Source organism: Lagopus muta, chromosome 1, assembly GCF_023343835.1.
Source record: "Lagopus muta isolate bLagMut1 chromosome 1, bLagMut1 primary, whole genome shotgun sequence".
Taxonomy (NCBI): Eukaryota; Metazoa; Chordata; class Aves; order Galliformes; family Phasianidae; genus Lagopus; species Lagopus muta.
Window position 1 is genome coordinate 3,378,030 of NC_064433.1, and position 12,626 is coordinate 3,390,655.

General features: G+C 40.2%; 1 protein-coding gene across 4 annotated transcripts in view; it reads right to left on the minus strand.

Moving 5' to 3' along the window:
• Nucleotides 1–12,626, minus strand: part of MKLN1 (muskelin 1) — a 679,793-nt gene that overhangs the window by 60,418 nt on the left and 606,749 nt on the right. For all 4 annotated transcript variants that reach the window (XM_048933812.1, XM_048933811.1, XM_048933810.1 and 1 more), the window contains 3 exons: nt 11,739–11,931; nt 3,911–3,988; nt 2,668–2,733 (listed from right to left, as the gene is read on the minus strand). In XM_048933812.1, the coding sequence (XP_048789769.1) occupies nt 2,668–2,733; nt 3,911–3,988; nt 11,739–11,931 (337 nt within the window). The remainder of the gene's footprint in view (nt 1–2,667; nt 2,734–3,910; nt 3,989–11,738; nt 11,932–12,626) is intronic.

Sequence of the window (12,626 nt, forward strand, 5' to 3'; positions counted from 1 at the left end):
AAGTCTAGAGTCTTAACACGTGCAACAGCAGTTTCCAACTATAACTAGGAGTGCCTCATATTTCTCTATAAGCACACCAAGAACAACTTCCTAATTCTGCCACCCAGATGATTTCCATCTGAGCACTAATACAAATAGAAGTCTGGAAGAACTGTTAGAGTTATTACCAAATTTTTCAAGTAGAAGGCAAGCTCTACACCCCAAAATGCCTGCATCCTCATTTCAATATGCTATATTAGTTCTTCAAAGCACAAAGAACACTCTACTTATTCCAAGACATCTGCAGTAAGTATTAAACGCATAAACATCAGACAGAAGTGAGCTACACCACTACAAGTTACCGTATGCCAATAGAGATGCCATAATTGCTCTTTTAGTTACCTTCAGCCTATTCTAATTGGAAGACAAAACATGCTAGAAGTCAGCCTGCACCAAGTCTGACTATACCCTACCTGAAACTAAGAGTAGAAACTCAGTAGAAACTGAGAGACTCAGCAGACTGAATCACTATCAGAACTCAAGATCTAGCTCAGCTGCTTACCACCTCATCTCCTCTATCCTGACATTAACACATATATGCATCTGGCAGGCTCTACGTTATACAAAACTTAGTAAAAACAAATGTATATTATTGTAATCAGTAGCAACTGGTTAATATTTCCCTGAGGTTAAATCAAAAAAGCAGAACCAGCTGCAGCTATATTCACAGCTACAGCAGACCTGGGCATGAGTGATTAACGTTTGCTTCCAAAACTTGCTACTTTTATGTAATAAAATTCTCATGATTCATGTAAGCCTGGTCTTGGTTTTTGGTGTTTTTGTAAGGAATGGATGACATCTGCAAGTGTGCTGCTGCTCCTTTTTCTCTTAATACTTGATTTGCTCATGGCTGGCCAGGGAGACCAATTCCAGCCTGTAAAACACATCCTGACCTAACTGGCCAAACTCCCACAGTCTCGCTAAATGCTACCTATGTTCAGAAGAAAACTCAAGCAGTCAGCAGCAGCTGGTTTTAAGAATACAAACAGCACCAAGAACTTCCCCTGGCCTGTTTGTAAGCTAAATTACATGGCAAAGCTTTTAATCTCAAAAACATACAAGCTTTTACAAGCCTCAGTGGGCCTGGAAGCAAAAGTAAGGGCAACTTCCCAAACTTCCTAAATGCTCCACAGTAAAACTTTCTGAAGGAGCATATTCTGCCACCACTGGAGAGCTGCATCAAAAAGGGACTAACATGACTTAGGAACCCACTTCTCACACCTTGAGACTCTTTCTCTGTAGATGCTCTCCAACCAGTTTTAAGCAACTGGGGAGAAAAAAGAGAAAAAAATACCTGTGCTTTATACTGCTTTGTTGATACAGATGATAAGTGAAATGCAGAGATGATATGCTTAATAAGACTTAAGAACCAACAGAAATGGAAACGAAGACTCATGCTACCATCATTCTATTGCTTTCAGCAGGTCTAAAGGACTGTCACTGCCAGACTGTTTGGCATTTCTTCAGCATGCTTGTGAAACAGACACTGCTACTTACTCACTAAGACCACTAGGGAGCGTTCACAGCCTCTTTTGTAGAGCTGACACCAGCTACCCTCCAGCAGCATTTTATTCTAATGAATCTTCCACCAAAAAAAGTTTGCTCTCATATACAAAATAACTCGAGTGCTTTCTCCGCAGCAAAAAACTACGTACTGAGTAACAGCCAAGGACTGCAGTGACTTCTGCATTTTTGCTTGTTCACTATGACTTAGCAAATTACTCTTGAAGGTACTATCCTGTCACGTGCTTCAATCCCTCTCAATACGACCACAAGACAGACAGCTACTGCAGTTTTTGTTTTTTTTTTTGCCAACTCCCTCATTGCCACCCTTTATTCCTCTCTGCTACTGACAACCCTGATCTTGTTTCTTCTTTCCTAAGAAAAGCTCCATTACTCATACAAATTATTTGTTTAGCAAAGATGCAGGCAGGGAAGCTTAAGTGAACAGTCACTTCAGTCAGGAATGACGCACTACAGAAATCTGATTAAACAGAAGACATAGCTACAGAAAATTATAGAGTACAGAGTTCATCAAAACTGTTACCTATAACTTCCTTTCTTCTCTTTATGGGCTCTGCAAAACAGAGGTTGAACCATTTTTTTAAACTGCTATTGAAAGCGTTTTCATAAAAAGTAAAGTAAATAAAATAAATTATATTGAAATGGAACCTCCTCCACAAAAATAGCAGAAGTCAGAAGCCACTCTAACCAAAATATGAGGAATACTCCAGCACATCAGATTTATTCCTCAAGTGCTATTCCAAAGCAGATGATATATAGGAGAGATAAGGGAAATAATCATCCCTAATTTCTCCTGTATAAGCATCTGCTCAAAAGGGGAAGACAGACAGAAATTATTTAAACCACTTGTTCTTGGCTTCTTAGTGAAGTAGTGAGGAGTTAGAGGCCCAACAGGGTATTAGCAGGGAAGAAGCAAGTGGGAAAAGCAATTGGAATATGCTCCAGGCAAAGAAAGTAGATGATTTAATGCAATTATTCAAAAGTACAATTTTTCTCCAAAAATTAAAATTAAGGCATTCTCAAAAGAATACATTTGCAATACTTGTGTGAAAAATCTCATTAGGTAACTAAATTCTTTGAGAAAAGAAATCAGTAACTACTCACCTGTTTGAACATCTATAACCATCTGATGGCCTCCTCTCATCCCTGGTCGGCTGTCTTCCCCATCACCTTTAAAAAAAAAAAGAGGAGTGAAAGAATGCCATCTGTTATAAGACCTTAAACAGAAAGGATAGAACTTCGCATATAGTTCAAGTGCTATACAAAAGCAGCGTGACTTAACTCATCATTTTTGAACTTTAACACTTCCTTCAGTTAGTATTCTTCCACACATTGTAAAATTCAAAATAAAACTGTACAATTATCTGCTGACTGCTCCAATAAATAACTGAAGTGAACACAGTACTCTACTGCAATTCTAGGAGCCTTCCAAAGGATCCACAGAGTTCCTGAAGCATGCGGGTCCTCACAAATGAGGCCTGAGCTACCTTTGAAACTTTCCAGTAGTGGGAACACTGAAAATCTTTTGCTCTCCCTTTATCTCTCACCCAATGCTGCCTAAAGGCAGACAAGTGAGAACAGTTACTCAAACGACACAGCGCTGTACCCAAGGGAGTGAAGCAAAGGGCTAATGGTGTGGATATAACAGTTAGCTTTGCACCAATTATTTGTTCTCACATAAAGGTATTCCAACTGTCCAATTAAAGTAGTTTTCCAGCCACTTCAGATTTCTTAATTGTTCAGGACAGGGAAGCAATATTAGAAAGATAATCCACATTCTACTGGAAGATATGTCTGTTTACATTCATACATAACCCTTCCCCAAGAAGTTTAGGGATGGGGCTCCATGCTTGGTGACTGGCGCTTTGAATCCTGCAGTTGCTGCACAACAGTCATTTTTGTCCTTTGTAGTCAATATTTGGGGGTAGATTCTGAAGTTTAGATTTACTGTACAGTAGATAAAGATTTCAAAAGATACGCTTCAAGTCTGAAATATTCCACGTTAAGATAATGCAGCTATTTGCCACTCTTAGCAGTACATCTCCCTTTAAGATGACTCCACACATTAAACAGAATCCTACAGGTAACATAGCCTGAGTTTTACTCGTGAAATGATTAGTTATCCTTGAAGTGACAGCTAGTGTTCTTGGAGCATTCCTTATTCAACCAGAGACTAGGTTACATTTCATTGATCTGCAGACAAATAGCAAATTTTTCACAGATGATAACATTTTCCAGATCAGCTGTCCTACAAAAGGCCTTCTTGCATCAATGTCTTGCTCTCCATCCAGAAAAGAGCATGAAAGAACGAGTAGTATGAGGGCTATAGCTTTAGAAAAATCCTTACCTTTGGAGCTTTTGGGGATAATCTGTCCCCAGCGAGGTTTGTATTCTTGTTGACTGATATACTGATTGAATAAGCCATCTGCAAAACAAAACTCCTGCTATATAAAAGGCTTATATTTCAACTATAGCAAAAGAAAAAAAAACCAAAAAACTAAAGCAGTCAATCCAGTATACTCTTCCAAAAGGTATGCTCATTTGTCAGCAAAGCAGGACCATCCTGTCATGCAACGGGCTCCACTACCTCCCTAACAACTCTGACATGTTGTCATGGCAATGACCTTGCACTGCAAGTGTTTGAGTCATACCATGCACACCCCAGAAAGTCAGAAGCTGCTTTCTGTTGGTCCTTTGCAGACACTGAAGGACATGGCTTAGTGGGCATGGTGGTGATGAGTTGATGGTTCGACTAGATGATCTTAATGACTCTATGATGCCTTCATTTTAAATAGTTTCTCCATACATAAGTTAAACTTGCTAATGAACTTAATGAGGAAGCACTACAATAAGAAGAGGACTCATTACTATATCAATGAACAGTTACAAAGTCTGCCTGCCAGGTCATGCCAATTGTCTGTAAATCTCCAATGTGATGTATTTAGTTAAGAACAGATTCCCACCCCCTTACTTAATCAAAAGAGAAGTTGCCAATGCACATGAAATTCAACCATTTTAACACATGTTAATTCAAAACTAGGTCAGATAGTATCTCTAGATTTTCACCTGAAAAAGAAAAGCAGATTAAAAGCTACAACAGGGGACAACCAAGCATTGGATGAGAAACAAAATAATAGCATACACTCTCCTCAGAGATTTAAACAAGAAGATAAACAGAAGAAACATGAGGTCACTGGCCAGATATGCCAACTGCAGCATTTCTGTAAGAAGCGGTAACTTGCAGCACTCTAGCCACATTCCATGGGCAGTCTTCTCTCCCTCTATACACTTACCAGACGTAATTTGCTTCGCATCAAGAGGTCAGATCCTAATTGTGTTCTACACGTGTCATGAGTTTACTAGACAAATATTTAATTTTTTAAACTCTTCTTCCGAAGAGAAGAGCTTAGCAAGCACTGAGAAACTTATACCAGTCTTCAAATGACTTCATTAAGAAAAACTCCCTAACTTTCTGCATGCATCTCAAACTACTAGACTGCTAGTGGCCAGTCTCCTGATCGCTGCTTCCCTTAACACCCACCTGCTTCTATCCCACCCATTACCTCACCATCTATAGACAGATTTATTACAAGCATTTGTACTCCATTTATACAGTACTAGGAAAAAAAAATAAATAAATAAAATGAGTTCAGACAGCCAGTTTTACACCGCTAGTACTATAACTACTAACAGGAGCAGACTCAGAATTCCAATGACAGATTTACATAATATTTATAATAAACAGAACATCGCACATAGGCTGCTCGGTCAAGGGTAGGATGCGTTCAGAAATCCTTCATCATGTTCCTAACAGCTTTGCTCTTCACTAGAATCAGACCTAGCCAACTAGCTCAGGAATCACTTTTACATTCCTCAGCAGTGAAAGGAAAAATGAAATTACCAAGTTCTATGTAACACTTTTCAGTTCTTCCAACCCCAGTAATTGTGACTTTGAGGTAAGAACGTAACATTTGTGAATGCCTCCATTTATTTATACAAATCCCTTGGTGGGCACAGAGGGAAAAAAAAGATCGTTCTTTACTGCCCATGTACCTATTTAGTTACAAAAAAGGTAAGACTCTTTGGTGAGCGTGACACAACATTCAGAGGATATTTTAGAGCATTTCCTGGCATCCTGTACTTTGTCATGACTGAAATCCAGTTTTAATTAAAACTCAAGCCAGCAAGGACTTCCTGGGAGAATATGAATACTCTATTTAGAAACCACCTAATAGGAAAACTAAAGGCACTCAAGAGTTCCTAAAAAGTACTGAATTTGGTCTTAAAACACAAAACTGCTTTCAACTTTCTTCAACTCTGTTCTGCAAGTTTTTCAGACTTACTACTCTGTTAAAGCAGGGCAGATTTTACTCTTACCTGTCTTACAGTCAAGAACATGAGCTCTCCTAGTATTTGGTAATTGAGGAAAGTCAGAAGTTTGCTCAGCATATGTAGAATGGCTTGTTTCAGTTTTAAGACTGGGACTGTTACTCAGATTTCTTCAGCATTAATAAAGGTGGAATAAAACACAAGAGGCTTGAGATTTCATGAATTCCGACTCAGAAAAGCCAACAGAACAAACGTATGCACTGTAAGCAATTCCATACTGAGTCAGATTTTACTAGACACGAGCCTAGATAGAAATTTAGCCTCCTGGTTATCATTTTCCAGTCTTTAAGTCCAAAGACAAAACTGTATTTATCCCTATGGCAGCCAATAGATAATTGGACATAAATAGCTCAAGAGGATGAATTACACCACATATGATCCGAAAGGGTGATTTAACCTCTCTCCCATGCTCAACACCCACAGGCTGCACTTGTCAAGATATGATACTTCTCCCCTACTGTGCTTTCAGCCTCTTTTAATAATGCTTCTTGTCTTCCATGGGACACTGGTTTGGAAATGCTCCAGCTCGCTTCCCAGAAATGTTTCTTTCTGCTGGGAGCAGTTCCACATTCATTCTACTTGTACCACAAACCAGAAGCAGCTTGTTTTGGGAGCTGAATCACCACCTGTCTGACACCACAGGGAGAAGAGGAGAAAAAAAAAAGAAATAAGGATTTCTAGGTGGATTCTGTATCTGATGCCAGACTTCTAGCACACTCCTTGTGTCTCTAGCCAGAATAGAGCTGCTGACCAAAAAGTCTCTACAGTTTCTGCAAGGCACTGAAGATCAGATCCAGGCCTACTTATGTTTGTCAGCTGTTTCCAATGAATCAGTAGTTTAAAATAAATTTCAAGCTCACTGTAGAAAAAGTGTGAAGTGTAAACCTTGAAAAGAAGTAGTTTCCTTAGGCCCTGCGGTCTCTCATCTCAATGTCCATGTTTACTCTGTAGCACTGCAGCCAAAGATGGTACTTTTATTTTGTACTATTTACAAACACTTTGCAACAAGTTGTGACGCATTTTGGATGTAACATGAACTTCACAATAGTTAAACCCAGTGCATTTCATCTGGTAACTGAAGGCTTTATTTTGTCCATCAATTACGCATTACCCAGAAGAGATTAAAACAAACACTACAGACCAAAATATTTAACTTTGTGAAGCTGATCAGAAACAAGTGAAAATTGTACTAAGCTTAATTTTAGGCAACATGCACATCTAGCTAGAAACAGTGAAATCTACTCACTTCACTATTAATGGCATGAAAAACTTCAAAGCAACATTTTGTCCACGACTCCTGGAGTTTGGGGATTTGTTTTGTTGGGGGTTCTACAGTTTCAGATGTTTTTCTTTGTAAAATAAAATCAAAGTTTTTATAGTCAGAAAATGCTTCCAAACAAAATCTGAAGCAGAAAAAGATGATGTCAGACAAGAATCCAGCCACCATGTAATTTCTTTAAGATGTGAAAGCAACAAGAAAGCATGAATTTTCAAGCCTCAAAACTATGACATCCTCTTACTTTCCTCTTAATAAGAGAAAACAATCAGGATGCAATGTTAGCTCTCCTACAAGATACCTGCTTCTACAGAAATCATACCACTGTACATCATACCACACCATCTGCAGCCTACTGTAAAGGGGGTTGGACCCGATTAGCTCCAGAGGTTCCTTCCAACCCCTAGGATTCCACAATTCTGTGATCTACTTACCATAGGCCTTGAATCCCTAGCAAGCTTCTCTCCATCTACCCCAGTATAACACAGAGCAGCAAACCAGCCTAAAATTTCTCTAACATGAACTCCAAAGTATTTGAAGCTAAAATTAAGTGGTGTTTGTCAACAGCTTCCAGAAGAATACAGATGTTCCTGTGTTCCTGTACAACCCAAGTTTTGGGAGACATTTGAGCCTTCAGGCTGTAAATCACCATCTTATTCATTGCATGGGGCCCATGTGTAAGCAGACAGACAGTGTACTGCGTACAGATAGGAGACTTGCCAGAAGGAACAAATGAGTCTCCGGAATACTAATATGCAGCAGACCTAGCAGATCTTCAATCCATTTCAAGCAGCCTTCTATGCCTCCAGTAGTTGCAACCAGTTCACCAAGTAATTTGCACTCCTCATGCTCTCTGTAGGAATACTAAGCAGATTTTTTTTCTTCAGTATAGGCTGGTTGAAAGCTATAGGAATGAATCCAAATGTGAAGCATTTGAACCAAGTCTGTGAACCAGCTGAGATTTAAGGAACCTTTTATTTCTGAGCGGAAGTCAGACAGCTGCCAGAGTTTCCATTTGCCCATTTTCTAAGTCTAATGCACAAGTCAAAAGAATCTGCGGGAAAAGTGTGGCTGCCTGCCACTGAGCTCTCAAAAGAAATCATCTGGTGATGTGAGGTGGAAGACAGCGTTCACCATTAGCAATGCAAAAGAACGAGAGTTTAGCTCTGCTAGCACTAATTCTTGACCACCTACTCTTTTTCTACATGACTAAGCCTATGGAAATAGCCTACAAAAGATGTATCACATTTCACTTTTTAAACACCTATCGCTGCAAACATTAGCCCCTACAAATCAAACCTTAGGCTGCATGGAGCAAGCAGTATCACTGCCAACCTCACTGCACTTTGTTGGTTCCTTTAAGGCTACGAACTCTCAGATCAGCAAGAGGTCAGCAGTTCAAATATTCATGTCCAGTCTGTTCAAAGAGCAAACTGTTCCGTAACAGGGATAATTTAAGAATCTGTGTATCTCAATTAACTCTACACTTCAACTACACTAACTCATCATACACAGAACTGAAGTTAATCTGCATCTATTTCACAAGAAAATGCAGTGGAGAGCTCAGTTACAAAACCCATACCTTCAGTAGCAAGCTAGGAGACTGCACAACCAAGCTACCAAGAAAGTGAGGTGCTGTGTGCAAACATGCCTTTTTCAAACAGAAGCACTTCAGAGACATCGAGAACAAAGCAAGGATAGATAACTGCAGAGGACCACAGGGAGCTGATACTGTAGGAGAAAGTGGTGAAGACTGAAAACATCTATTCCCATCCTAGCTAGAAAGGGAAAGACCCAGCTGCGAGATACCAAGTGTGTTCAGCTACTTGCCTTATGACAGTCAACTGATATAACCATGGACAAGCTCCTTCAGCAGCAGTTTCAAGCTTTTAGTTCCTGCCCTTTTAAGTCCCCCCACTGTAGCTGAATCAGTTCCCTGACCTGGCTTACCGCGTGGCAACACGAGCACCAAGTGCCACCAAGCAAGGGGCGAGGGCACATACTGTCCTGAGCAGGGATTGACCCAGTTCAAGTTCTGCCAGCTTACAGAAAATATGGGATGCAGCCTCAGTGTCTTGAGACAGATATCACTTCATACTGAAGGGTGCTGGGAGCTTTAAATGGGTACAAAAGCTGAAGACAGCAAAAAGAAACGCAGAAGGGAAGGGGGAAGGCAGGTTAATGTATTGAAAGGCAAGCAAAATCATTAAGGATAAGCAACAGAGCAATGGGAGATGCATACACTGACATTTAACTTCAACTAGCCAGGTGCTAGATTAAAAGGAAGAAATATAAACACACCCATGCATATTATTCTGTCCCTCAGAAACAGTAAGGAAACTTCACTCTGCTGCTTGGAGACTCTCCTGCTAAGCTACCCATAGTGTGTTGCTATAAATATTTGTTTCTGTACTTGCTGGAACAAAACAACAAAAAAAAGGAGTGATAAAACAAACCACACTATTTTTCTAGGTTGCTTAAGAAATGCAAAGTTCTCCAACCTCTAAAAAGGGACACGATTACAGGAACAAGGGAAAGAGGATTATTCACATCAAATTGTCCATCTGTCAGTACAATACCAGACTTGGAATTTTCTACCAGGGAAGTCTTTTGTCCATACTTCCACACCTGGTAAAGTTGAGCACTACAGACAGCAATTTTGCTCTCAGTATACTGGGGAGGCCTAGAAGCACCTCCTCAGTTGTAGTCTCGGGGGAAAACTGCTGGATGCAGTAAATTCAGTATGCTACGCATTATGTGGTGAGAAGAATTAATATGCAACAGGGCAAAACAAAGCCACAAACATTCAATTCATTAGTGCCTGTGGGGAAAAAGGTCAGTTTTTGAGGGACCTTATTCAGCACATTCTAGATCTTTAGTGAAATTCCATTCAAGAAGTAGCTTCTACTACAGTCTGCAATGAGATTGAAAGAGGAAAGCCTCTAAGCATTGATGAGATGAAGCCACAGCCAAGGCAACAGACTGATCCCTTGGCATGATCATAATCATCAGCATACAGCATCCCACTGCCTCAGTTTGGTGGGCTCATAAGCTCCCTCTGACATTCCCTTCTTGGAGTAACACTGCAACGCCAGAGCAAGAGCCAGACACAGCCCTTCCACTGCTCTTTCCTCCTACAACTCTCACATGGTCTTAGATTCAGCACAAAGCTGCCAGTTGAAGAATGCCTCTACATTGCAGGAAGCTGTTTACACTCCCTTCCAAGCCAACAACACTTCTACATCTCAGGAGGACAAGGACGAACACAGGCTTTTCTCAGGCTCAATGCTTGCAGCTGCTCAGGGAGCTCAGCACACAGCAGAGTCGAGCTGTTCTGCTTATATAGTTCAGAAGTCTTCTGTCAAAACTCACAGAAAGCCATTTGACAGCCTGTTGCAGTAAACTCCCTAAAACTGTGCTCTATTGAACAGCTTCCTCATGAAAGCATTGTGATGCTGATTTTAAATCTATCATTTCTATCACATCCTAAGAACCACTTGCAACTTCAGTGCTTTTACCAAGAAAGAGGTGATCAATCATGTATGCTGCTATTTATTCTAAGAGATATTTCAAAATGATTGATTTGCCCAGAATTTAAAAGAAAACAAAAACAAAACCACCAACACAAACCTTTGGCGCCAGACACCCATTACATTGGCCCACTTAGTCTCAAACTCCACAGACACAAGGATCTCTTATGCCAGTGCAGGTTTCCCATGAATAGCAATTGCACATAGTCAAAAAGCACGACACCCACAGGCAAGAGTACCTCTGTTTATCAAATTGCAATCCAAAACCACTGCACAGATCTTTGGAGACACACTTCACTGCAAAAGCTCAATTCTTGTATCCCATTCTATCAACAGAAAGTAAATCTCCTCCATCTTAGGAGATGAAAGCTGTTTACACACAGTGCTTCTAAGTTGAAAGGTTCCAAGTAAAAAATTAATAGTAGTTACAAAGAAACCGGTAAGTGAAGACAGCCTCTGCTTCCAATCATTATGACTTCTCTTAAGACATCCTCCAGGGAGTACTTTCTTCACAAAGAAAGCATTCTCAAATACAGCTGAAGTTCTGCTGAAATACCCACCAACTAGTAAGTCCTAACCAGAAATCATGATAAAGATCATTACTGAGAACACAAGTTCTACGTGTCTGTTTCCCTTGCTGCTTTTCTATGCTTGTAGCTATCAGAAGTAGACTGGAGTTATGTCCACCTCCAGTTTGCCAGCCACTTGCATGAAGAACCTATGTTTACTGATTTTAAATTCATCAATTTGTCATCAAGGGAAAGAGAGGCTCCAAATGTAGTTGTGATAAGTTATTTCACTTCCAATTAATTTTTGGCTTTCATCATGCATATAAAATCCAGAACTTGATAGGACACCACACTGTGAAACAGCACATGGAACAGACAGATCTCCTATTACATACATTCATACTGAAAGCACTAACACTTCAATGTTTTTTTGTTTCGTTTTTAATATCCCCACCCACCTCTGAGTCTTACCATTCACAGCTTTTTCTATCAGTTCTTCACAAGAATCGAAGTCTCCCTTCAACACTAGTTTGTCATGCAGGTCTGTCAACATAGGATGCTCCAGAGCAATCCTGGTTTTCTTCTGCAGCGACTCAAAAGCTTCAGTGTAGTTGTGCTGACGAAAATGCTTTAGGCAAAGGCGAATGGCTTCCTGTTCACGGTACTACTGGAACACAAGAAAATCTATGAGACATGCAGATTTTGTTTTTACTAGAACTGTTGGCATCTACCTATGAATCAGTCTGGAGATGGGTTCTTACGCACTGCACGTAACTTGCTTATGAGATGATGAGGAACACCATCACAGACATTAGAAGCTGCACAGACATTTACTTTTCAACAGTATAGAAATTACACAGCTTCATATCATGAATGCAATTTAATAGGTGCACGAGAAGAGACTGCAGTGTCCCAGATGTCCAAAGTGACCATCACTTCCCCCCCATCTGCTCGGTCCCGCTGTTTCAGGCCTACACAGCATACAGAGCAGGAAAAAGCCGTCGCTATCAGTGTTACATAATTTGATTGTATGACTCTTATGTAACAAAATAATTTAGAAGAGTAAGTAGGTCACAGCTTTTCTAGAAGCAGAAGGAAAAAAAACATTAGAATATAAATACTTGTAATGACCACCGCTCCTGCAATGGAAAAGCAGAACGGACAGCTAACCACAAATCCTGCAAGTTTGCAAGGATTTCAGATCAACGACTGCAAGCATTTACACGCATGCCAGAATTTTACCTTCAAAATATTCCCCACAAGTCTTAAAGCGGAACCCCTGCCTTCATACTACAGATTAGCCAAAGCTGTCCGTGTCCCACTCAACTGTGGGAGAGTGAGAAAGGCTAGGGAAACCCA